The sequence below is a fragment of the Chelmon rostratus genome, chromosome 14 (assembly GCF_017976325.1).
Source record: "Chelmon rostratus isolate fCheRos1 chromosome 14, fCheRos1.pri, whole genome shotgun sequence".
Taxonomy (NCBI): domain Eukaryota; kingdom Metazoa; phylum Chordata; class Actinopteri; order Chaetodontiformes; family Chaetodontidae; genus Chelmon; species Chelmon rostratus.
In genome coordinates this window covers 17,894,327-17,921,333 of record NC_055671.1, presented here as the reverse complement: position 1 = coordinate 17,921,333, position 27,007 = coordinate 17,894,327, and the positions used below count along the sequence as shown (strand labels likewise).

The 27,007-nt window shown below is 43.7% G+C and overlaps 1 protein-coding gene across 2 annotated transcripts in view; it reads left to right on the top strand.

Moving 5' to 3' along the window:
• The first annotated feature begins 6,389 nt into the window (after positions 1-6,389).
• dpysl3 (dihydropyrimidinase like 3) overlaps positions 6,390-27,007 on the top strand; it is a 32,842-nt gene continuing 12,224 nt past the window's right edge. For both annotated transcript variants that reach the window (XM_041951721.1, XM_041951720.1), the window contains exons 1-8: positions 6,390-6,556; positions 18,433-18,521; positions 19,743-19,927; positions 21,881-22,045; positions 22,274-22,335; positions 23,841-23,921; positions 25,293-25,361; positions 26,462-26,582. In XM_041951721.1, the coding sequence (XP_041807655.1) occupies positions 6,518-6,556; positions 18,433-18,521; positions 19,743-19,927; positions 21,881-22,045; positions 22,274-22,335; positions 23,841-23,921; positions 25,293-25,361; positions 26,462-26,582 (811 nt within the window). In that variant the 5' untranslated portion in view covers positions 6,390-6,517. The remainder of the gene's footprint in view (positions 6,557-18,432; positions 18,522-19,742; positions 19,928-21,880; positions 22,046-22,273; positions 22,336-23,840; positions 23,922-25,292; positions 25,362-26,461; positions 26,583-27,007) is intronic.

The window sequence follows — 27,007 nt, the reverse complement described above, 5'->3', positions numbered from 1 at the left end:
GGGTTTTCATGTGGGTGAAGTTGTGTTCTTGGTGGCTGTTTGGGATAGTATAGTGATTTTGTTTGGTTGTAATATGGCATGAGTTGATTATTATGGTGATTTGGTTTCTAGCCTGTGTTTTGAGGAGTACCACAGGTAGCAATAACAGATGTAGGAGTGGTAAGCAGCAGTAGTGTTAGTAGTAGCTGCAGAGGTCTATTATCTAAACCTACTACTCAAAGTGCTTTGCAGATTTCTTGAAAACTATATGCAGGATAAGCCTTTTTTGTTACTAATAACATTAACAGCATCTCTGTTGGATTCAAGTGTCCCAGTAAGTTCCTGATCTTGAAACTGAAGAAGCTAAATGCAATTCAACCATCATTTATTTTCTTATTTACACCTCTGCCTCCTACTGTGACACATCAACATGTCTAAAAAATGCCAGTTTCCCTATGTAGGTGTCCTCACTGGGCAGCATGTTTTACTGATATGTGTTAGTGGCACCGCAGAGACAATGTGCTTTAAAATCTCAGAACAGGTTATTCGGTTATTCTCTGTCGCCCTCCTAAAAACAAATTCAGCATTTAGAGCAACAACGATAAAGACAAAAAAACGATAAAAAGATCAATCCTCAACTCTGCCAAAAAGCTGCCAAAATTCATACCACAGCACTTATCATGCCGCCTGCTTTGAATTACAATCGTATCTGACTCCAAAAGTGTGGAAAAAAAGATGGATGCAAGAAGAAGAAGAAGATGCTGATAATATCTGTGCGCGTTACCAAGCAGACACACTAAATATTTACTACATCCACTGTTAAATGACACTTGTCTTTAGCAGGCAGGAAAGTTGATTCTTCTAATGTCAGACTGAGATCACTCTCTGGGCACCAAAAAATGATGATTCATGTCTCTCGCTCTCCGGCTTTGGCGCGCGCACACACACACACACACACACACACACACACACACACACACACACACACACACACACACAAACACACATACACTTGCAATTATGTCTCAGAGAGGAAAGACGCCATTAGACGAAGTGAGGGTGATTACTCGTTAGTCATTGCGTGGCTGGCAAACATACTGACACACACTCATACAAGCATCAGTGGCGCAAACTGTTTCTTATAAGCAGCAGCAAAGAGTTAAACATGACGGAATGATCTGATGTAATGCAATATGTCATAGATTGCAGTCAAAGAAGGAGCTCATAAAATTTAATTGTCTGCTCAGATGCATGAACGTATCATCGGCCTGACGTCAGCTCTGGTCTGAAATCAGCAGCAGCAGTGATTGTGCTGTGGACAGAGTGACAGTGCATGGTGTGTTTGGCTTTAGAGGATACCAACGTACTGTCTTATACTGTGTTTAAAGACAAAGGTGATCAGGTGACACCTGTGGTTATTGGTCCTAACAGCAAATGCAGTTTAACACTGCAGGTCAAAGACTTCTGGGGGCTGCAGAACAAACTATTGTCGCATTAATAAAGGGGTCAGGCAATGATTGGCCTTCTTCCATCACTGTGTGAGCGACCGGGATGTGGTTTTATGCTGCACACAGCATGAGTCTGCAGGCAGCAGGGCACTGTGAAGGAAAATGGTTACCTTGTTGAGAAGGTCTCAGCTCTTCATCTAACAGCTCGCTGCGGCTGTTCCTTCTTCCTCCATTGCTCCCTGCAACATTTCAAACTGTCAAAAAATGTAGAAAATGACCTTTGTCTTGTAGTCTTGTAGAAGGATGAATTAATGATAGCTATAAGTGCAAAGTTCACTGACAAGCACATTGCATCTCCTGTAATAACTTCATAATAAAACTCAACTCACAAGTTAAAGGCTTTTAATGTGAAGCTGCGGCAGTAGGAAATGCTTGGTTTACATTAGTAGTAACTTAATGCAACATTTTATCAGGGAATGACACCCAGTTTGTTATTCTGCAAATATAACAATACCTTTGTAATTGTTGTCATATTTGTTTTTATTGTGTCACCTCATTCAGTGATGACTAGTATCTTAACAGACATTTATTTAGATTAAAATCTTGAAAAGGAACACTTCCTGTGTGCACATTTATCTTGAGAGGCACTTAATCAGCATCTGTGATATGGGATTTTATGATTTTTGAGGCAAAGCTTTTGCATACCCGATGATTGACGGCTGTGTAGGAAAAGACCACAAAACAGAACAAAAGACTCCTTGATGCTGTCCTCTTCACCTGCAATCAGAACTATTTAATGACTTTTCTGTACTCAGACCTTCATCTGGGGTTTTTTTTACAAGGAAAGAGGAGAGACCACCTGAAATAGGTTGGTTGACCCAGGTCATGAGTTTTGCAGCAGAATCTATTATGTCCAAAAAAGAGACACATTTTCTAGAAAAGTCCAGATTATCACTTAAAATCTATTTATTTCTTTTGCTGATTTCTAATTACTAAACACCTTTGATGTGAGTCTCACTCACTGTTCCTACAGCATTAATGCATCTCGATCCTACTATGTGAAGTACAACAAGCTGCTGTTTCTGCTGTGGTGGCGGGTCCCTCATCTGTCGAGACTCAGTAGCGAGCAGAGGACTTGTTGTGAGACTAATGCCAGGGGACTGATCGAGACCACAAAGTTCAGTTTATTTGAGAATATTGATGAAATTTCATGATTTTGTTTGAACTGTTTGTCCTTTTTCATTCACGCCTCAGTGCTTCCTGTGCCCTTATTGATCCACAGCCTGAGAGTAGACAGTTTGGGACCGGGCTGTTGCACGCAACCTATAACCTATTTGAATCCTCACACCATCCTGGTAATATAATTTACTTTCTCTCTCCTGAATTCTAAATGTGAACTGTGTCGGGCCTTTAGCAGCCTTTCCTGCCACAGTCCATCGTGGTGTGACATTATGCCTTTCCTCTAAGCATTTGTGTACAGTAGATGTCTTCAGTGTGGCAGACAGCCAATTCCCCCCCATGTGGCCTGATTCTGAACTGCAATACTGCGCCTCCTGAGGGACCAGATGACTCAGCAGAAATCAGCAGACACACAGTGTGTGTGTGCATGTTTTTTTTGTTTTGTTTTTTTTTTTTTTGCTTTGTTTGGAGACTTTTTGAGGACATCAGACTGACACCAGAGTCAGATAATGTTTACTCCTCTTCACGTTATCTAGCACAGTCTGGATGGTAGTGAGGCTTATCGGAACACTGTCATGCTCACACTCATGTCAAGTGGAGAAGCAGCCTGTTTGTCATGACAATCAAATGCACCTGTTTCACTTTGATTATAATTAATTCAGAGTTTAATCGACTTCATAATGCTGCAGTTGTTTGAGCTCTTATGGGGTTATTTTATGGCTGTGTTAAAATAGATATGTGCAAGTTGGTGTTGATGTTGTAGTAGCAGCAAATGATAATGATCATAATTATAGATTTTATTGGTTTCCTCCTGTCTCGAGAGCTAATGCAATCGGCTGCTGTAATGGAGTGGAGAATGGGGAGTGGTCAGCCAGATGTCCAGGGGAGCCAGTTTGAGGACGACCCCCCTCATTGTCCTGCAGGATGGCGTTCAGACTGGGAGGAGCACTTAATACACTTTTATACACATGCACAGTAAAAATTCGCACTAAGCTATACTAACATATTTAAGCTTATATGTAAACACACATCTACCTACTGCATGTGAGGTGCAAGTGTAAAAAGTCAATTTTGAAGGCATCCTTTAGGGGTAAAACACGTTGTTATAATCTTGATTCAAGACACCAAAAGAGAAAGAGAGCATCAGGCCCAGTGATTAAAGGGGCATTCCACCAAGTTTACACATAATGGTCAGTTTATTAGTCATGGGGAGTGTTACTCAGCCTGTAAGAACAGTTTGTATTGCTTCTTCAGTGGCTCTGGAGGAAAATAACACTGATGGTAGGTAAACCATCGTGATAGTATCACGATTGGGTATGAAAGGGGCATCCTCAAAAGGCTCCGCCGTTCACAAGCGAGGATGGAGCGAGGTTCACCGCTTTGTGAACACATGATTGGATAAAGAATCCCAGCTGCTTTGGAATCGGGGTTGTAAAACAGAAAGTCTGTGTTTCATACTGGGATGTGAAGTTTAAAAAAACCTGGATGGTACAATGAAGAGACACTGTTGAGTTGCATTATGGGAAATGTAGGATCTGGTGTTTTTGGGGCTCGACTCATAGGAGAGACTGGGGATATCTCAGCCTCTGCTTCTTCAGCGTTGACCATCTTTTTTTAATCTGCCTCCCAACGGTATGGAAATACATTACTGGATTGTCGGAGTACGTCTGTAATTCCTCACAGATTTGTCCCATTACCCATGTGCGGCTCTTGTTCTGGTGTGTGTGTGTGTGTGTGTGTGTGTGTGTTGCCTTTTTCATCCAGAAAAAAACACTGTCACAGTAGATCCTAAATTCTCTGGTATCCTTTGGTTTGAAGGGATCTCATATTAGCCAGGATACATGACCATGACATGCGTATAAGTTAATGATGTTATTTGCTATGATTGCAGAGTACGAAAGTTTTTCACTTGTCTTTTCCATTTAGCATCACCAAGGTGCTAAGTGTGCTGTAACGGTGATGACCTGAGTCTTTTCTGCATCCTTGATCTGTCTGAGTCCTGTCTGTCAGTCTGTCTGTCAGTGTCAGCTGGTCAACGCGCTCTGCAGAGGTAGCAAGCCTGCAAACTTGATGTGCGTTGTTGATGCATTCACCAAGGCCTGGGAATGCTGAGGTAATGCCTTACTGCCAGACTGCCATGAAAGGACATGTCAGCATGCAGGCGCTGTGTCCTCTTGTAGCCAAAGGCAGGAGAACAACAATGAGTGGTGACTGGTGTCTGTAGGAAAAAAAGCTTGTGTCCTCCCTGTATGCACAGTTTAAGATACTGCATTTAAATGTTAAAAAAAGATATTTAGAAATATGAAGTAAATATGATGTCTATTTTGTATGACTTCACTAGTAATCATGTGCACTTGAATGCATTAACACAAGGTTTTCTAGGTATTTTGCACACACACGTAAAGCACCAACACAAACAGATAAAACTGATGCAATGAAGCTTAGAAAACATGTGCACAGTATGAAATGATTCCCTGTTTAAGCCCTTTGATGCTGTACACCCACATTATGATGATATATTATGATTCTGCATTCTGAAAGTAACATGGGGGAATTTAGTTTTTATCCCACAAATGTTTGTTTTACGGATTTCTGAAACATCTGAAAACAGTGAAAAATTTTCTCAGAAAATGTACAAAACAAGTCATTTGAAATGTTTTCAATAAACACATTGCATAGGCCCAAAAAATGTCATATTCAACCCATAATATTAATCACAGGGTTAGTGATTTCTATGATAAAACTTATAAATATACTAAAAAGAGAGATGAGTTTTTTTTTGCGTAAAACCTTTAAACATTGCAATTAAAAAAAAAAAAGACAAATGAATAAGAGTATGATTTCCAGTAGATGGTCATAGATGTACACACATGCACACACACACACACACACACACACACACATGCACAGGCACACCCTCAGTCACGTGCCTCCTCATTATGGGTGCATTAGTGCTGAGGAGGGGGGAGCGGCGGAGGAAACGACTGGTGGAGTGAAGGGGGGATCCACTTTAGGTCCAAACAAAAGAGACACATGGCTGGGTGGGGACATGCAGAGTGTGTGTGTGCGCGTGTGTGTGTGTCATGGTGAGTAGACATGTGGGGTGTGTAATGTGGTGGGCAGGCTCTGTGACAGCTGCTACACCATCTCGCCCCTCCTCTGTTTGGAGAAAAACAAAAACACCAAAATGTGAAGGCAATAACTGCTTACAACTTATATACTTCCTTGTATCAGCAGTCCATTTAATTTAATTTAATTAGCAAACTGGTTTACTGTCTCGCAGTGATGCAGGAGGATCTTAAAGCAGCCACGTCATTTCAATACCTAAAGCAGATAATATAACAGTAACAGGTATAATGATGGTGATTTCTATCCTGCAGGGATCAGAGGGTCATGCTTTTGCTTCTTCCTATTGGCTACACAGTGCTGCACACTCTCCTCTAATCAATCAGTCATTACTGAAATCTACTCAGATCCATTAACCACAGAGGCAGTGATACACAGATGCAGAACAGACCACAGACTGGCTGATTCTAAACCAGATTCATGTGAAGCAATAGTACCCCCTCTGACAGGTGAGTGAGGACTAATATGTGATTTATATGTGTAAGAAAAATGTGTGACAGCTCAGTCACGCAGACAGCTGGATGCCGGCTGGAGGCCGCTCAGCAGCTGCTCCACTGCGCCCTCCGGTGGAAAGATCGCGACGGCGCCGCTCTCCGGTCGAGCCTATTGAGGGAGGGGCCGGCCCACAGACGCTCCTATAGCACTCAGCGAGGCACTTTACATCGCACTGACAAGAGGGGCGACCATTCCCTGAAGCTCCCATCCAGGCGAGGGCCGCTGCAGCATCCGCAAAGAGGGGAATACGACTTCAAGAGCTTGGTTTTAAAGGTGGAAACGGACGAAAAATGTCTTACCAAGGAAAAAAGAACATCCCAAAGATCACAGTGAGTAAAGGGAGTTATTTCTGCTTCATTGGCTGCGGGAACTTTGATGCGCGCTGTTGCAAATCACTGCGTTTGCGTGTCGCCGCCGTTTCGCAGCCGATGGATCATAAACGCACATATGCGGCCACCAGCGCGACTCCGGGCGTGAGGTGTTTTTTTTTTTGTATTTCTGCCGTCAGACTTGACTGCAGGAAGCCGCTGGAAAAAATGCGCACCATGAAATGGCATGACTGGCTGCCATAGTGACAGCCAGGCAGGGAGATGAGGCGTTTTCTTAAAGGTGTCCTGCATCTTTCTTTGTTGAGGGGATCCATGCGCCTGGAGAGCCGGCTCGCCCATAAAAAAAAAAAAAAAAAAATCACTGTAATATTCCTGTGCTGTCTGCAGCGCACAGCTGTCAGTTTAGAGTGACCCGATCCAACTTAATGATATATTTTTAATGTAGTTTTGTAGCATGTTGTTATAATATTGTGCTGTATGTTTAATCAATTCCTCACACATTTTTACTGAAATGCTGCGAAAATAGGATGATCTCATCATTTCAATGTGCGTGAAGCGATTAAAATCATGTTTTTTGATGAGAATGTGTTCAGCCCTTTCTCTCTAATGGAGATTGTTTCGGGCCTAATTGATCACTGCTGTGGGAGGCTACTCAGCAGTGATGTTAGCCTCATTCTCAGTGAGCCTTTCTTGCCATTTTCCTGCACAGTTTTTAGTGGCAGACTTGAAAGTGTCCTAAAGATGCTCTCGCCTGGTTATATTATCCTGAAGCTCTTAGTTGGCAAACAATCAGAACAAAAAGCGAGCAATGTGAAATCAGCTCACTGCTTCCACACGAGGCCTCGTTCATATTAACATTAAGGATGAAATGTGTCCCCTGCAGCCTGCAGACGGGGGCTGCTGTGCATGTTGCAGGCTGGCGCAGAGCAGAGTGAGAGGAGGGGAAGGAGAGGTGGGGGACACACACGCCCATTTGTGATGAGCTGTGATAAGCCGGCCTAGTAACGGGGCGCTCGAAGTCCTGCATCACGCGAAGGGGAGAGATTCAGGCTCCTGTCAGAGCATCTCGGCTGGAGGTTGAATTCAGGGCAGGTTGGTGTCACACCGCCAGCCGGCTGGTTGCTGGCGTGTGTGTCACAGCTGCAGAGAAGCCTCTCCCACTGCCTCTGCCTCTCTCTGTATGTGTGTGTGCTAAATGCCTGCCTTCCAGTTTTCATTGTTGCAGCTCAGGCTGCAGTCAGGGGTGTGGGAGACACAGCCTTTGTCTCGTCTCCTCAGCTGATATTATACCAAAGGGGTGATATGGGGGAAGACTGGGGTAGTTTGGCCCTGTAGGGGTCCATATTCTAAACACAGGCTCTTGATGCCATTACTCTTAAAGTAGGGCATGTCGCTATAATATGCTAAAGTGGGCCAGAATTTTCCATCGCATGTTTTACACAATCATTGTAGGAATTAATTTTACCAACCGCCTACAGAGAGGTGTTTTTAATTCTCCTTTAGACTTCTCTTATGGTAGAATTTCGCAGAGTTAAACTTGCATAAGGTGTCATATTTATGTCAAAACACCCACATCCACAGACAAAATCAGTTATATGATACTGCAGCAGAGATTCACTAAAATAAAATCTGTCTCCTCTCATCTGAGTTTGATACCGAGGCAAGAAGTCACACACTGGAAAAATCCTTAACATGAGTTGTGTGCAGTGTGACGGCCTCAAGACACGCGCAATCTGGGCATGGAAGTTAAATTCTTCAGTTGGGAAACTGCTGTAATCCTCACAGACAAGCTCTACCCAGTTGCGGCCAACATGCTAACAGCTTCCACCACAGCACAAAGTATCTCCGGCCAAGAGCAGAGATAAGGTGGCTTCACACCACGTCACTTCACATGAGCCTGATTTATTGGCTTTCAGAGGTGATGTAACGGAGCGAGGTTTTCACACTGCTCCACCACTTTCATCATCATCTGCCCTCAGCACATCATGTCAATCCAGTCTTGTATTTCAACTGATTGAATGTATAATCCTCGTGGATTTGGCGACACCTATGGTTACTTGTGGTAATGGCAAGTGAGGATACAAAGGCACAGCATTCTGTTCAAAATGATACCTGCCTCAACCACTGGGGGCAGCAAACACGCCCTTAGCGGCTGCTCAGACATGCAGCAGAGTAACGCACGTATTCGCTTACACTGCCCTCCCTGGATCGAACAGCAGAATCAGTCTTTTCAGCAAAACAACGTTTGTTTTGCAGGTGACAAAGCCCGGCTATAATAGTTACAATGGGAGCAAAGGAGGAAGTCAGGTGACATTACTATAGAGCTACAGTATCCGCATAGGGAGGACAGAGTGGATCATGGGTCAGCAAAACATCAAACTTTAACACAGAGGAGCCCCGTTGGTTTCCTGTTGTCCTGTAACTTTAGGCTTCTAGATGTTTTTGTGCCTGAATCTAATCAAACCTTGGCCAAACTGCTGTAGCGCCCAAAAATGTATACAGCACACTCTGGACAGCTTGCAGCACCTGTACTTTAGCTGTCCAGATCTGGAAGTCTATCGCCTGCACCCTCAAAACCAAGATCCGCTTGTACAACACCTTAATTGGTCTGGTTCTACTGTATGGGGCTGAGTGTTGGCAAATAAGCGAATGCGACATTAGCGAAGTCAGCAAGAGAAATTTAACAGAGAGATGGCTTGGATGCGACAACAGTCACCCCCAGAGCGGGTCCTCAAAGTGGCCCTAAAATGGAGACGGCCAGGAGAAAGAAAACGCAGGCAAACAAAGATCCCCTGGAGAACAAACAGTGAGGCTGAGCTCATGGGGCGAGGCACGACTATCTGCTAAAGGCTGTGAAAGGTGGAGGAACGTTAGCGATGCTCTATGCTGCAAAAGTGGAGGTCATAAGTAAGTAAAAGTGTTTTGGAGCGGTCATCCTGCTCTAGAGGGTACGGCAGCTTAATTTGGTGGAGCTGTTCGAAATAATTCCTACATCAACCACTGGGGGCAGCCCTTTTGGTTGATGGCGCACCCAAACAACCTGAGAGGATCGTCACATTGTTTTAGTGAAGAACACTAAAGAAGGTGGTCGACAATGCCAGAAGGAAGACTCCACTTTCAACTGAATTACAAGAGGAATGACTCTTCTTCTTCTTTGGCACATCCACTACCGCACTGATCATTTCCTGTGAGTCCCTTGTGCATCAAAAAGCAATTTGAATGCTGAACAGGAAAGCAGACTCCACGAGTAACAGGGAAAACTGCCATATACTTGGTTCTGCAACCCTCAAAGGCAGAAACACTGCAATCCTGAAGGTTTGGCCTCAGTTGGAGCAGGAAATACTCAGCCAGTCTTTGGAGCATAAGATGCTTATGGTCAACAGCTGTAGTGTTTCTTTAACCACGTAATACAAATTCACATTCACTTAATATGTCATGTAAAGTTATCATCTCTGAGTGGACAATAGACTCTACAGTAAAGGTGTAACACTGCCACACAACAACCTCATACCTGCTCGTAACCCTCCTCCCCTCCCAGACTTTCCTCCTGTATTTCCAAGCCTGCCCGCTCTATTCCAGCTGCTTCCTTACGCCTGCTCGCTGCCAGAGTGGCTCTGTCAGATTTTTAAGGTGTGGTTCTTCCCTTCAGCCTCAGTGTTGTTCCAGGTTGGTACATGTCATCAGTAATCCCCTCCAGCTGGAGCGGGCATCTGTGGGCACGAAGCTGGGCCGGCAGACGGCGGCTCTGCCCGGGAAATGAAACCCGCTCCCCTTGTTGCCGCGCCACAAAACAGTGGGCACGCAAGTGGGCTTGAGTGCAAACAAAATACCCCGCGGCCACCCAGACGTTGCGACTCACCATGGCGACCAGCAGGAAAATACAACCCCTGTTTGGTTTTGCCGTGTGGGGATGTGAATCGACACACACTTGGATTCAGTCACACACGAGCAGACACTTCTCGACTGAGAGTTTATAATTCAACCTGTCCGGTTCAATCAAATCCATTCTGGGTTTTTCTAATTTCTTTTTCTTTTTTTTCCCTGTTTTTGTCGCCATGGTTACACGACTCCCGCCTATCACAAGATCAGCATTCCAGACGAGCAGGATTTCTCTTTGACCGTGGCTGGCAGGACCCGCCACAATTAATTTAGATTGATAAGTCTCATTGTTTTCACTTTTCCAGAATGTGAAAAAAAGTCCCGTGCAGTTTTGGGTAAAGAGTAAATATTTTTGCTCGCTAGGCAACAGGGCTGCAGCAGAGGCCCTGGTGCACATTCAGGATGACTTCCCTCTTCCACTGGTTTCCCGTCTGCCTCCCCACTGCTCTCTCCACCCACACAAGGGTCTCCTCCAACATCCTCTCAGTCCCTTTGGCCCACTTTGTTGCTGTGGACTTTTCCACAGTCATTCCCACTTATTAAGCACCGAGGTGTGGCGATCAGTAATTTGCATCCCGGTTTATGAGCGCTTCTCCCTCCAGTCTGGTGGAAGTGGAAAAAAGTTGTCAGTGCGTATCAGCGTAGTAGCACAAGAACAACATCCTGCTGTCTATTTTTGATTTCGGCTGGCTTGTGTAGCAGAAAATGACAGTTTCCTGTGCAGCTAGGAGTGCTTTATTTTTGGTGCTTTGTGTGTTTTTTTCCACCTGAACTTTACTTTGTTGCCAGACATTTGCTGTAATTGATGAGCTTGTCAGCACAAGAAAGAAGATGCAGCGGAGGAAGGTAGAAAGAGCTTAAATGACTGTTTTTCCAGTGACTTCAAATACTTAAAATGCATCAGAAGAGCAGAGCAGCTGGAAGCTCACAGTCTTCTAAACCCTGCAGGTTTATGATGTTCGTTTCATCAGCTTATATTCAGGACAGTATACATTTGTTTGAACTTGGAACAGACCTTTTGTGAGCATTTGTGGTCGAATTAAAGCGAATCCTTCATATTCACAATTGAACCTTTAAAATTAAATAATAAAAATAAAGACGGTATGGAGGTATATCATTAGACACTGTATGCAGTTACTTAATACAAATCTTTATGATGGCTGTTAATTAATGACCTAATTTTAATCATATTTGCACATCTGTGTGCATGCATTTGTTTACGGGTTTCAGTTTCAACCCCTGTTTTCCCTTCAGGCTGACTTACGTGAATGTATTCTCACATGTACCTTTGCTCACATTCTTTGAGCATTAAAACCCCCCGACCTAAAGACATTAAAAAAAAAAAAAAAAAAAGCTAATCCTCCTCCAACTGTCCTGATTCGTCGACTGTCAGCCAGCTGAAGAAATCCTGCCCTCTGTGACTTACAGTAGTAAAACTCCAAATCCTCTACCGTTAACCCAGAGACAGAGTAATGAGAGTAGGTCACAGTCACGCACACACGCACAAGCAAGCGCACATGTGGAAGTGTAAGAAGCATGTATGATGGTTGGAGCCATAAAAGTCTCTGCTAGCAGTTGTTCTCTGTACATTGCTTTCCCCCAAATAAGCAAACACACATTTGTTAGATGATTATTTATTATCTGTTAAAGATACGTTTCTTTTCCAGGGTTTAGATCAGCTGCGAGGTTTTCTGATTGCTCCACTGGATGTTTTGCCAAACATCATTTTTTTTTTAAGTTGCATATTTTATGTAGATTTGTTGGACTCTACAGCTGCGTTGGTTGTTTTGTGTTAGCGCCTCAATTCGTGCCGCACAGTCTGCTTTGTTTTTGATGGGCCAGTAACAGCTTGGCGCATAAATGAAAACGGGCTGCAACATTCGTGCTCTGTTTTCAGCCTGAACGCAACGACCCCCTTCATTATTCCCTATGACTGCCGTGCACAGCTCATCCAGTGAGATTATTTTTCCCCTCCAAAAAACTGGACGCTGTAGCAGTGACGTGATTGACAAACAAGGCCATGGTCGGTGACCCCGGAAGGTCGGAGCAAATCAGGATCATCAGCGATGACTCGTGTTAATATTGTAACCCAACATCAAATCCTGCGCTGAGCCAAGAATCTGAAATATGAAGCAAAAATCAATCTTTGGGGTTTAATATGATTATTTTACTTTTGAAAAAGAAATTAAAAAAAAAAAACAGACATGTCTCAGGGTGCCGAAGAAGGGTAGTGTAGTTTTAAATCAATATTTTTGACTATTCAGACTATAAGCGTAACATTAACAAAACCTCGCTCCATCCTCGCTTGTGAACGGCTGAGCCTTTCCAGGATACTTCTTTCGTACCCAGTCACGATACTATCACCTCTTACCAATGAACCTGTTTACCTGTGGAATGCTCCAAACAGGTGTTTTTCAGAACAAGCAGATATTTACTAAAATCAATGAAGCTGATGCGGTCAAACATTCAATATATTGTCATTGTACTGTTTTTATTGTGTTTATTTCAAAAAGGATCAGCAAATTATCACATTCTGTTTTATTTGTGTTTGACACAGCTTCCCAGCTTGTTTGAAATCAGAGTTCTTGCTCCAAAAGCTTCACATCACATGTGCACTGTGATGTTATCCTTGTCTGAACCCGCCATCTTGAAACAGTAGTGGACAACCAGCCTCATCGCAGACTCACGACTCCGTCATGTGAAAACCGCGACAGCCACTGCACGCCATTAAAGCGGCCCTCCCAAAGTCAGAGCAGCAACAGCAATTCAACCAGCATTATGGCTGCGGTATCCGCTCATCATGTGGATGGCGCTGTCCTGCTAATGTTGTAACAAATGGTTAGGTTTATTCCCATAACCGCATAATAGCACACATGGTTTAACTCCAGCAATGTCACCGTTAAACAGTCACAAGAGCCTGAGTTCGGTTTCATAGGGCAGAAAATTGTTTTAATGGGAAATCGTAAAAACGTAATGAACTAAGCTGATGGGAAGACCTCCTGGTGACATGATTGGCTGGGGCGCATGCCCACAATGTCCCCACTTACAGGAAAAACACGTTCCTTTTTTTTCTTTCATAAACAGTCAAAACAATGTTAGGAAAAAGTGACAGAACCGTGGATAAACTGTGAAACAATACACAGCCTTTTGGCACACAGTCGCTGCATAATCAGAATCAGTTTTATTAGGCAGGCGGACAGAGAATGTGTCTTGGCATTTGCTCCATAAATACAACATAAAAGAATAAGAATAAAAAATGAGCCGAAGTAGGTCAGAGCATATGATAAAATTCAGCAAAAATCAAGCAGGAACATTAACAAAAAACACACATGTATAAAGTCTGTTTTTAAGTTTTGAGATGAAATGTGCAGTGATTGGATGAGAAGACCGATTTATGAGTTTCTCAGAAAAACTGACGCTGTTGGAAACTCTAATATGCTAAAAATAAGCAAAAACAAGGACAAAAAAAACCCCAAACGGGAGCAAAAAGGCGCCATCTTGGTCTGTGGCCACAGCAAGAAACAGCATCGTGTCGCTGTCTGTACTTTCCATGAAATGTTTCAAGTCTAGCATGTTGCTGTGTCTGGTTAAATGACAGGAGCGCTGGCGAGCGTGGCAGCCTGTTTGTCACAGTTTCCAGGGAAAGGCCACAATAAATGCTGGGTCTGAGTTTGAATTTATGAAGTGAGATTAGCGAGTGTTAATGAAAGAACTCCTGCCTCAGATTATGTGTCTTTGACTGAGCTTGACAGCTCGTCCACCCGTTAATCTAAGAAATGTGTTCTTGATCTTCTTTTGACGGTTTTGCCGTGCTTGTTTCCATTCAAAAGACCTGTGCCATTACATTTTATGAATGAGGATTTGAGTTGTTGACATTGAGCACTTTAACATGGAGTTTTCCACTCGACCGGGAGTCTGGTTCTGAGTTCATTATGTATTTCACTGGCGGATGCACTAACGGAGGAATACTGAAATCAGCACACTGATAGTTGCTGGGTTGTAATGGAAATGGAAAGCTATTGATTGTGAAATGATTGTGGTCTCTTGCATGAATGGGCAGAAACTGACAAAGGGGTGTGTGTGTGTGTGTGTGTGTGTGCGTGCGTGCGTGTGTGTGTGCGTGTGTGTGTGTTGACATGTACTACCCATGTTGTGGGTATATAAATCTGTTTACACAGTCACATTGTTACTTATGAGGACAGAAGTCCCCATAATGTAAATCATTAAATTAAATGGTTATGGTTTGGGTAAGTCCCCAAAAGTGATTGAAACACAATGTTGTTTGTGTGTGTGTGTGTGTGTGTGAGAGAGAGAGAGAGAGAGAGAGAGAGAGAAAGAGAGCGAGAGACTGGCACCCATGCATGGGGGCACACCCCTCACTGCAGTCTTATAAATCAAATAAAAATCTTCACTCGCCTGACACAGTTGATGAGAGCAGGTCTGTGCTGCTGTGCTGGACTCTAGTATGACTGTAGTATGATCCAGTATAAGAGCTGCACTTATTACTGGTTATTTTTATTCATGAATTAATCTATTGTTCAGCCTATAAAATGACAGAAAATAGAAAAAAAGCTCCCAAACTCATCATTTTGAGCGATAAATGTGCATTTTGATCCCGGTTGCTTTTAAAATGCTTGAATGCTTTAAGGTTATTAATCGGCTGCCTCAGAGCCTCAACAAGTTGTTTAACAAACTATTAGTCCATCAGTGGAATATATTCTGCAGCTCAGTTAATGTATCAGTCAAACAGTCTCTGGTTTTAGCTTCTCAAATTTTCTGCTTTTATTTGTCACAAATGATAATAAATTGAGTATATTAAGGTTTTGGACTGTTGGACTGTTGGTTGTTGGGAAAAACAAGCCATTTAGACTCAATGATTGAGACACATTATTCGATAATGAAAGGAATTAGAAGTAGATATTTTTTTTCCACAAAGACAACTTATAGTTATAGACAAAACAGAGAAAAGCAACAATTCATTGAAAACGAAGCTGGAAACAGGAAATGTTGGATCGAAGGTCTTTTCTTCTTCTCTGTTTAGTTTAAACATTTTAAGGTTTATCCACACGAGACTGAGCGTCTTATTGCAGTATTTCCATGAAAGAGGTGAAGTGAGGTTCCGTATTCAAGTCCAAAATGAGAATAAGAAGGACTTGTCTGTGAGCTAGTAAGCAACGCTCTCAGCTCTACGGTACGATCCAGTCGCTGGTGACTGTGTGTTGCAATGTGCTGCTTCAGGGTGTGGTTTCTTGGGTTTCACACTACTCCATCACCATCACACACACACCAACACCAAGACGCAAGAATACGCACATTACGTCTGTTGATGAGCTCAGCCGTTGTTGAGCTTGTGTCATCGGAGCCTCGTACAAACCCGTATTATTCTCTTTTCTTTTTTTTCTGACGTGTGAAGGAGAGGCTGCAGTTCATTATAGTGATGAAACGCTGGGGCCACAGCCAGGGGTGCAAATCACTGCACACATGGGCTGAAAATATGGACGCCTGTTTCTCTCAGCAGGGCGAGGAGCTGAGCGTGAACGTATTACTGAGGCGACACTTGTTTTCAGGCTGCAACCTAAGAAAAAAACAAGTAATGTCATGAATTAGAGAGACACATTTGCGTTTCCAGACCGATGCATAGTTTATTTTGCTTTAAAGGGGATGTCTACTTCACCCACACCTGTTCATGACAGCCTCTAATTTCCTTGAACGACTAATTGACCCTTTAATGAAGTTTTGTTTGTTTTGTCTCAGAAACATTCAACTTAAAATGCAGAAACAGAGATTGCAGCTAATCTTCCCATCTGAGAAACTTGTATCAGCAAAAATGTAGCATACATTACTTGGGCTGCAACTAACAACATTGCATTATTGATTTATCTCCAAAGTTCCGATTATTTTTCTAATTAATCACTTGGTTTGCAAAATACTAGAAAACAGTTAAAAATGCCAGTCGTAATTTGCCTTCAGATAGCTCGTTTTGGCTGAAAAACCCAAAGAAAGTCAGTCTAGTATCCAGTAAAACAAAGAAGTCTTTTTCAAGTCATTGAATGAGAAAAATGAGCAATGAATCCATCATCAAAATATCTGCATATTAATTTCCCGTCAGTCAACTAATAGATTGGAATCATTTCCATTGACGTGTTGTTTTAAACTATTTAACAGATATCACTATGAAACTTCCCTAGTTGGTTCCTTGTATTAAGACAATTATTTTTGCTATTACAACTTTCTGATGTTTTATGTGGAAATATGCAAATGAGACATTGTCTAATTAAATATGCACTTTTTGCATAAATGTGCACAACAGAAACCTGTACTGTCCTCTATCCATGCAGCCCTCCACCCAGTTCCACAGCCAGTCGTACACTGAATTAGCTGTCCAACAAGTAAACCAGGGCCCAGTCTCCCCTCCTCTCTGGTCTGTCTCCCTGCAGCCAACTCGTTGCCATGACAACGGCCTGCTAGAGTCAGACTGTGGTGCAGCAGCAGATTTGATGTCTGACTGTGTGGCGCCATGGCAACGCCCAGATCAGACCATATGACTGGATGTGGAGTTGAAAGGTTCCTCAGATGTAACAATGTAGTTGGGGATGTGTGCAGGGGTTATTTTCTCATGCAGATTAAAATTATCCTGCCTCGAATGATCAATAATCAATATTGGCGATTGGGTTTGGTCTGTTGGATAAATGGATTACGCTGACAAAATGACATCCAGAGCTGGGATTGTTGCATAACAAAATCTGGATAAACTCGGTTAAGATGTTAATCCATGATCAGTCCTTAAAAGCAGCTTCAGTTCTGCTTCCAGCAGCAAACTGTCATCCTCCCAGATGTATCGCCATGACTGGTCCAAGTCATGTCACTGCAGGGGGACAGAAGTTACAGAGAAAGCTGCTCTGTCTGTCTTCATGAACACCTTCTAGCTGCTGATTTTGTAAAGCATGTGATCAAACTGGCAGTCCCAGATCTACCCAGTCAAGAGCTGTAGCAGTCAATGTTATCTTTGCAAGCTGGAAGGCACATACCTTGATGATGCTGACGATCATGATGATCACAAGCATCACTTTGTGCCCCAGTAATCTTATATTAACAACTGCATTAAATCATATTTGAAAGGGCGCGCTGATCGCAGAGCAGACAAGCAATAGAGAAAATCAGTCACACCCTTTGTAGCCTTGATGCAAGAAGCACTTGTGTCTTTGACAAATTCTTGCTGAGGGCTACACGAACACAAAAAACATCCTAACATTTGATGTGGGCCATGATGAAAGTCATTCCGTTCCATTATTTACCCTTTGGCGGTGATCGCCTAAATCAGCCCCGTTTGAACTCTTTTGGCAAGGACTTGAATACAACTGACATTCATTTCGATGTGAAAGTCCCAAACTTCAGGTTTAAAATGACCGTTACAAATGCGGTGACACATGCATGACAAATCCATGCAAATTCAACAGGGGCAAGTTAAATGACCAAAGTTAACAGAGAGGTTTTCTTTGATCGTGCATGTTTAAGAATAAGTCTCTGCTTCAGTTCATGCACATTTACCATTGTGGGATAGTGCTACATGATTTGATGACTCTGTCAGCAAGGTTATCGAGAACATGTTGATAGAGACGTGGGTTGCTTGCAGGGGGAATCAAAGCCGCGTTTCTGCAAAAGACCGCAGGCAGAGCTAGGCAGACAGACCGAGAGGGTGGTCCACAGCTAAACTGAATTGCGGTGTGTATACATGGAACAAGACTGACAAACATGTCCCGTCTCTTCCTAGCCAGGAGTGAACGAATGACTGAATGAAGCATTGTTCGTCTCCTGTGGGTGGAAAAAGGACGTAATCTAACTACAGAGAAACAGAAAAAAAACTTGACCACCTCTAAATATAGAACAGGAATGATCCAATTAAGCTTTTCTTGACAATGTTTCAAGGCAAACTGAGCCTTTGTTGGAATGAAATCGCACTGAATGATCTCTATCCTCCTCTCTTCTCTCCTCTGCAGAGCGACCGGCTTCTGATCAAAGGCGGGAGGATCGTGAACGATGACCAGTCCTTCCATGCCGATATCTACATGGAGGATGGCCTCATTAAGTAAGTCCTCGGCTGCCCTCCTTTCTCCTCTACTTTTATTCACTCCCATTTGCTTTCATCTCTCCGCTCCTACTCAGACTTATCATCCATTTGCTGTCTTTCGGTGAAGTCGTTGGTATGCCAGCTGTTCCCTCTCCCTCATATTTAACGGCTATTGCAGAAATTAAAATACACAATTCCTGTTGACATGGGCAAAATGTTAGATCTCAATTTGTCCGACTGAAAGTAAACACAGAAAGTAGTCCCTTGGAACTCGCTGCTGTGTGTCGTCCATAACAAAGGTGGTTTGTCAGAATTGGGCAAGATGAGAGTAACGCCACTCGTAATGATCTCAAACAGACGGTTAATTATTAAAGTGTTTAATTCTGATTAAAAAAAATTGGATAAAGGGACGGTAACAGGTTAAATAAAACTTCTTGACCCTGAGACAGGTGACACTAGCAGGTAAAACTGGTTGCATCACTCTCAGTGATACAAACTTCAAGTCGAGTGCAAATATCGCTATTATTGTCTAAATGAACCCAAACTAAATATAGCAGTCTAATTTACTCTCCCTCCAGAACGAGTAATATGGAAACTTCAGAGAATAAATGCATGAGAACAAGCTGCTTGATCAGGCACACCGGGTCCTGCTGGCTGACCTGAACCGAAAACCTTGTTTCTAGGGTCCTCGTCCCCAGTTTTGTGTGCTAGTACGAGCATGTCCCCGCCCCAGAAGACGAGGTAGTTTGATCAGCCTTTCGTCTCATTCCCCCTGGTCTGTTCCCACTTGATTTTCCGGTTATAGGCCCCTTGTCCCCCCCCTCCGCCCCTTAGTGAGGCAGCTCAGAGAGAGGCGCCCACAGAAGGCCTGGTGTTGCATAATAAACACCCAGATGCCTGCTGGACCATGGGGCTGCTGGCAAACTCACAGAGACACTAGCCTCTGCCTGTCCTCTATAAAGTCTGAACAACAGGATTTTGTTTTTTAACAGGGGTGAATGTTGATGTGTTGGCATGGTGACAATGTGCTCAAGTGTGGCTGACTTTGTTTGAGGGTGCACTGTAAACATCTGGCCAAAATAATAAAATGTCATGTCATTTACATGGAAATATATCAGCTTTGAAAGTAATGCATAGCACAAGTGATGAAAAAACAGAATTTTCTGCTGTCTAAGCATCGTTTGTTGATGCGACATCATATCATCATCCATTCATGACAACATTGTCTGCTCTCAACAGGCAGATCGGCGACAACCTGATCGTCCCTGGTGGGGTGAAGACCATCGAGGCCAACGGGAAGATGGTGATCCCCGGCGGCATTGACATCCACACCCACTTCCAGATGCCGTACCGTGGAACCACAACCGTGGATGACTTCACCCAGGGATCAAAGGCTGCTCTCGCCGGGGGCACGACCATGATCGGTAAGGGCTGCAGGAAAGGTCCGCGCAGTTAAGCTGAGTTTCAGGCTAAAGCTAAAACGAGGGGCAAAAAGGGAGGGGAAGGAGGGCCGAGGCCCCAACAGAGGACAAGAGGAAGGGATGGGAAGCGGTTTTTTGTCTCTTTTTGGGCAGCTCTCCAAAAGAGGACCATACAAAAGGCTGAATCCGAGGGGGTGGGATCAGGAAGGGGGGCGCGGAGTGAAAACACTGCTCCCACGGAAATTCAACACCGGTGTCTGTCTGCGTGCTGGTCTGGGTACAGTGTGGGTTTATGTGTGCGCTTCTTGTAGCTGAGAGACGCTATCACAGCCAACAGCTGGTAGGCACCACACTCTCATTAATACCAGTAACTGCCGCTGAGCTGGCTGCTGCTCTGCTGCTCCGTGTTTAAACAAATACGTTCACTAACAGCCGTGCTACTGTAGCTCTATTCATGGGCCCCATTCATCCAGGGATTATAATCTGGGGTCTGATGTGTGGGAGAGACAGTGAAAACAAGCACTGTGGTTTGTATCTGTGCATGTAGTACATTATATATGTCCGTCTCCACTAACAGATGATGTTGTGTTTGTGCGACAGTGAACAAACAAGTGATTCAGACGGTTGACATAGAAAACAACAGTTTTAGTGAGTGCCGTTTTCAGCTCTATCCCATTAACATGCAAAGACCAGATAAGGAGATTAGGTCATCCTTAATGAGATAAAGAGGCCAGTCAGGTGGTGAACCGGCAGGCGGCCTTATTGTATTACAGCTGAGTAAGATGGAGGGGGATATTCTGGGCACGTCGATACTGTTGTGTACAATGAGGATTTACTGTCCATGAATAATTTCAGTGAGAAAAGGCGCAAAAGATGTTCCCAAAGTAAATATATTCACCTCAGGGCCATGCTCAAAGGCAAACATGCGCTCTCTTTATTCCAACAAGCGCAGTAGATCATGCAAATGTAAGCATCAGCATCCACGTCTATGTACTTTCTTATATTTGTAATTTATGTACTTGAGCTTAGTCCTTATTTGCTTGTTGATAAATATGATTTCATGTGAAGAATAGCTTTCAGATCTGTTTCAGATAATGGCGACCAGAGCAGATGCCACTTTGACTGTCAGTCAAAGTGGTGTTGGGCTGTTTTGTTCAGATAATCTCTTTTATTTTTGTTATAATGTGCACTCAAGTGTCTGTCAATCAAACTTTTTGCTAGTTTGTGCATTTAAACGGTGGTCTTTATTGAAATATGCGTCAGCAGGGAGGCTTTGTGGCGCTATTCTTAGCTAAATCTTACTGGCAATATTATGTTTACACACTTCAGTGAGTGTATGAAATACACGAAATGCAGTAACACAAGAACTTCCATACTGTCGTCTACACTTGGCCTCAGGTGACTCCAACGGCTCTAATAAATAGCCAGTGGGACTGGTGAGACCCCCTACCAGTCAGTTAGAACTGAAGAATAACCCTGACCCATGACCTGGGCGACTGAGACAGCGTCCATATAATGTGTTGTACGCCATTGCAGTCACCTTGCCGCACCACTGAATACATTTTTAGACTGAACTCATGAAAAATTGATCATGGTTACATAACCAAAATCAAAAGTCTGAAAACATCCCCAGTTGAAGTGGCCCCTACATTTATCAACACCCGCACCCCGACACAGACGCTCAAAATGTAATGTGACATCTGACAAGGTTGGTCCCCGGTGGCTGAGCACTGCAGGAACAGACAGCTGATTACGCAAGATAAACAGAGCAGGGAGAAAGTGGAAACACCAGCAGACAAGTCCTGACATCAACCTGTCTTCCTCTCCCGGACTCCCAAAACCCCACCCCACCCCTCTCCATCACCCCTTTGTGACCTTTTCTCCCTGTAAACCTCTCCTCCTTTCATCACCCCCTCATCCCTCTGTCCTCTCTCCCCTGCCATCCATCTCCTCCAGTGGACCACGTGATCCCAGAGCCCGGTAGCAGCCTGATGGAGGCCTACGACCAGTGGAGGCAGTGGGCTGACGAGAAGGCCTGCTGCGACTACTCCCTCCACGTGGATATCACCCACTGGAACGACAGCATAAAGCAGGAGGTGGATTCCCTCATCAAGGAGAAGGGTAGGCCGTGAAGGTGTAACATAACCTCTACCTGAAGAAGTGATTGTCTGCAGGCTTTCACTACTTCTGATTGTATAAAGCATAAAAATAAAGCTAGAAACCTAAACAGAACAGCAAAAATGCTTCCCTTGTTCCCTCCTATTGTTATATATATATATACCTTTGACCTTTTTAGGGAGCTTTTAGTGGCATTTTTCACATTCTTCATTTTGCATTCCTTTGTTACAGGTGTGAACTCTTTCCAGGTCTACATGGCTTACAAGGACTACTACCAGATGAGCAACAGTGAGGTACAATAACTGTAACTTAGTGAGCTTTAAGAGACCAGTGTGTGGGATTTAAGAGCGTCTATTGGCAGAAGTATAATATGATGTTCATAATTAGGTTTTCATCAGTGTATAATCACTTGAAAATAAGAATCACTGTGTTTTTGTTAGCTTAGAATAAGCTCTCTTGTCTGCCGCTATGTTTCTACAGTAGCCTAGAACAGACAAACCAAACACTGGTTCTTTTGCAAATTTAGTTTCGCAGCCATCAGTTTTTCTACACGCTTGGAAAGGGAGGGGTAAGGTGAGGGGTATTCATGTGGTTGCAATCTGCAACCTCAACACTACACGCCACTAAATCCTACACACTGGTCCTTTAAAGATTCGGTTAGTTCTGTATGAACACAATACTTGTATGCCATACATGCATTAAAACAGGTTTTTGCGCACTGAAATTCGTCTTTCTTTCCATACTGGCAGTGAAGCAATATGGGACGAAATCCACAGTTCCTCCTTTGTCAATAAATGCACAAGCCAGTATGAGGCTTCTGCAGTCTGACTCTCACTGCAGCTCAGCAAGGAAACTGTGTCAGTGGAGACACAAAGTTGGAACGTTTGTACTAAAAAGCAAGGTTTCCACTTGGGTTTCGTTATGTCAGACTACCGAAGCCCTAACATTAGCTTCGCACGGGACGAGGACGGTGGCTTTTGTGCCTCATCACTTCACACTGGGATCCACAGGGCTAGGGGGTTAGAGTTATGGTCAGGGTGAGAGCCAGGGTTAGGGTTCAGGCACCAGAAATCCCAAACATGTGGTGGTATGATTGTGATTTCACTGGTTGTGTAATTTAAATGTCATGATCTTATTTAAGTAATGAAATAAGAGCAGTTGCACTCAGTATAATCAATCACTGCTGACTGAAACTGATTAGTCAAGAAGCATGACAACACAGCAGTGACCTGGCTGTATGACACAGTGTCTTAAAAAGTGAGTAGATCATGACCTTTTGTTGGTGTTCACCGTAAAACACAAGATTTACAACTTAATGTAAAGTTTTAGAAACTCATTAATCTTTTTTGTCCTTATGTAACTTGTAGCCCGTGATGTGCACTGTGAGTTCGTGTTGTAAATCTGGCCGGTAGATGTGGAAAAACAAACGGCCAGACGGTGTGAGGCAGGACTCTTCGTGTTTCTCATGCAGCCGTAGATAATTTGGAGAAGCACATGAGGCAGCTGAAATAGTCCAGCCTGAAAAACTGATGTCATGCAGCTCGCTGAGGAACTGCGGCGCAGCAACATCCCAACAACTGCAGCTCGCCCCACATGAGTTTAACCATTTCTGGAGACCACACGCGGTAATTGCAGCGTGTCGTGGTAGACGTCATGTAAATTGTGGGCTCCTTTAAAATTGTGGCTTGAGGCTGACCCCTCGGATAAAAGTGAGCGTCTGATTCTTGTGTAAACAGCCGGGCGGGATTTTAAATATAAAAAGCAGCGCCACTGTAATTTCTGCGTCTTCCTCCTCCAGCTCTATGAGGTCTTCACCTTCTTGGCAGAGAGGGGAGGCATCGCTCAGGTCCACGCTGAGAATGGCGAGATCATCGCTGAGGTAAGAATAAAGATAAATAAACTGTCAGTTTCAGCCCTTGGACATTTCTTCTTCTCCCTTTCCCCCCTGCTTCATATTCTTTACTACCTAAGCACTTGTCTCATGTCCAGCTGTGTGTTCTGTTTAGTTTGGTGTGATTTATTCCAGTTTAGTTCGCTTCAGTGTACCCTTGTAGTCGGGCCTTATCGTGGTGCATCTCCCCTACCTGCAGACTAAACACACCGTTACTGATGAGAGGGAGAATGTGTTGCCTGGAGGACAGTAATGTGTGGGTGTAGTATACACAGGCCTGCGCTGCACTGTGGACAAATGAAAATGAATGAGCCGTAATAGTTGGTGGATTGAGAGGGGTAGGCATTAGTCAGAGCTCCAGACCGGGCCTGGGTTCTGTCACTGTGTGTGCATGCGTGTGTGTGTTGGATCTGATCTATCCAGCCGTAGACTTTGAGGGAGTCTGATTTTCATCAGCTTTAAGACGAAAAACGTCTGAACCCCCGGATTATGTCATGACCTGGCTTTGCTTTCGATCTCCTGAGATAGACCGGCCTTGTTTAGACCTGCGTGTGATGAATGTTGTTAGCACTGTTACCAAGTGACACCCACCGTGGATCAGAGCTGAAACCACTGCAGTTCCTCCTATGGCCACTAGGTGCTTATTTGAGGAAACCTGACTTTGACTTCCTGACAAAGTGTCTTGAAAAACATTTTTACATCAAGAAAATATTAAATGAAATTTTCCTCTATAGACAAACATCAGACAAAGGGGGCAAACAGCATGAGCCCCCCAGAAATAAACAGAAATTAACCCACTATGGGAGCTACCTGCATAGGCATCTAATTCCAGGAAGAAACAAGCTTGATGCCTCCTACTCTTCAGTCATTACAAGTTTTTATGATTAAACCGTTTGGTCCTGCTGGCCTCTTCTAGTTGATTTTTGGAAGATGAAACGGTCCCCACCACAGCAACGTTGATCTGAGCCGCAAATTACTGCTGATATACGTAGCTTAGCTCGAGGCCTGTATCTCAAAGTTAGCATGAACCAAAGTCAAAGCGGTTGAAAAATAGTGTCTCCACGCAGGCATCACCTGTGCTTTTACTACGACACAAACGTGCAGCCAGATCTTTCGGAAGGTGGATCTACGCGTACACAAAGGCCCTCGCGGATACCCGCAGCCCGCCATGTGTGGCCTGACCCAGATGACAAAACTGTTGCTCACATCCTTCACACAAAGACACAGAAACAGAATACCATCTTGGAGTGTGACCAAAACTTTGCATCAGCCCAAGCACTCACACATTAAAAAAGCTCCCTTGCATGTATCTATGAGCCAAGCAGCTAACGGCCCACTTTCGGCGTGTTTGTTCAACAGGAGCAGGCCCGCATGCTGCAGATGGGTATCACTGGACCAGAGGGACATGTGCTGAGCAGGCCGGAAGAGGTACTACATGTGTTTTAATACATATTCTTAGTTTTTATTGGGGTATTATGTGTTGTAGCGTGTTTTTTCAATGATCCTCCCTGGTATGTGTAAAATAAACACACACACACACACACACTCACACTCACGTTCTCCACAGTGACGTTGTTGGACTGGTCGTCACACACACATTGTTCTTGTTACACACATGTGGTTTCAGACATATTAGAGGCGTTGGGTGAAAATTCTCCGGTTCCCTCAACTGTTGCTGCTAATGTTTCTTCAACAAACAGCAAAATGAAAGCCATGCTCTCAAGTCAGCAACTTGTCTGCCTTTATCTTGACTGGAATTTTCCACTCTGCGGTGCAGTGGAGTGAGGCTGTCCCACCGCGCTCCGAGTGTCACATCCCGAAGTGGAGTCTTAAGATTTGAGCGCTCGGTGCATAATTTGATTGTGCGGAGGCCGAGCTGGAAGAGTGTTTTATCAGGGTCTGGTGTCCTGTTTGGTTTTAATTTATTGGTTATTGGTCCTGGGTTTAGCTTGTGTACTAGAGCACAATAAGTGTTTGCGTCACCTTGCAAACTACAAAACACAAGCAGGAGGCTGTCGTCCCGAATGGATGCATGCTTGGCTTCTTTTAACCACTTGCACACTTGATTTCACAAACATGGAAATATAGAACTGAACATTGTAGGACTTTAATAACCACAATGAATTGTTGGGTGGTCTCCAGTGTGGAACAGGCCTCCAAAATGTGTCCAGAGGTGTTTGTTTAAATGGATGTTATTGACTTTTTTGTGAATATTTCAGAGTCTTCAAATCAGGCAAAGAGTAAATGAGGTGTTCATGTCCGACCTCACCAGAGTTTATTTTAGCATTTGTTTGCTCCTCTAATTAATTTATTTTTAAGTACCATAACTCACTGTAGCTGAATAAACCAGATTATGATGTTAAAATTATAAGCTTCCACCCCTCATTTGGGCTCAAAATGAATTAGTCCAGCAATATAGCCCCTAAAATACATAATTTGCTGTGGTTAAGATGCTTGAAGTTTATTTGAGAAAATCCTAATGGGAAAAACATTTCCAAGTCAACCACAATGTCCTGTCCCTTCTGTAGCTGGAGGCCGAGGCGGTGTTTCGTGCCATCACCATCGCCAGCCAAACCAACTGTCCTCTCTATGTGACCCGAGTCATGAGCAAGAGTGCCGCCGACATCATCTCACAGGCCCGGAAAAAAGGTAAAGATCAGTGTTTAGCGATGGAGAAGATCTTAAACTACTATACACCTGCAGACCAGGTACATGATGGTGTGACGTACACTCCCGCAACAATCCCAATTTCAGGTTGTCCGTTCATTATTTCTTTAACCCGACAGGAATTTCGTCACGTTTCAAATGCCCACTTGGGCTCATGGACCAACTGATTAGATTAGATTAGATTTAGATATTCAAGAATTCAAACGAAACTATGACAAAACTTCACACAAATTTCTAATTTTTCATATCCAAAAGCTTAAAGATCAACTTCACTGTGACATCATAACGTGCAAAAGCGCTTTTCTGGCCATTATTCAACACCATCACAGGGGAGAGTTTGACCATATGTCACTCACGACTGAACTGCTGACAATAATCTTGGGTGTCCCACCTCGATGTGTGTGAAG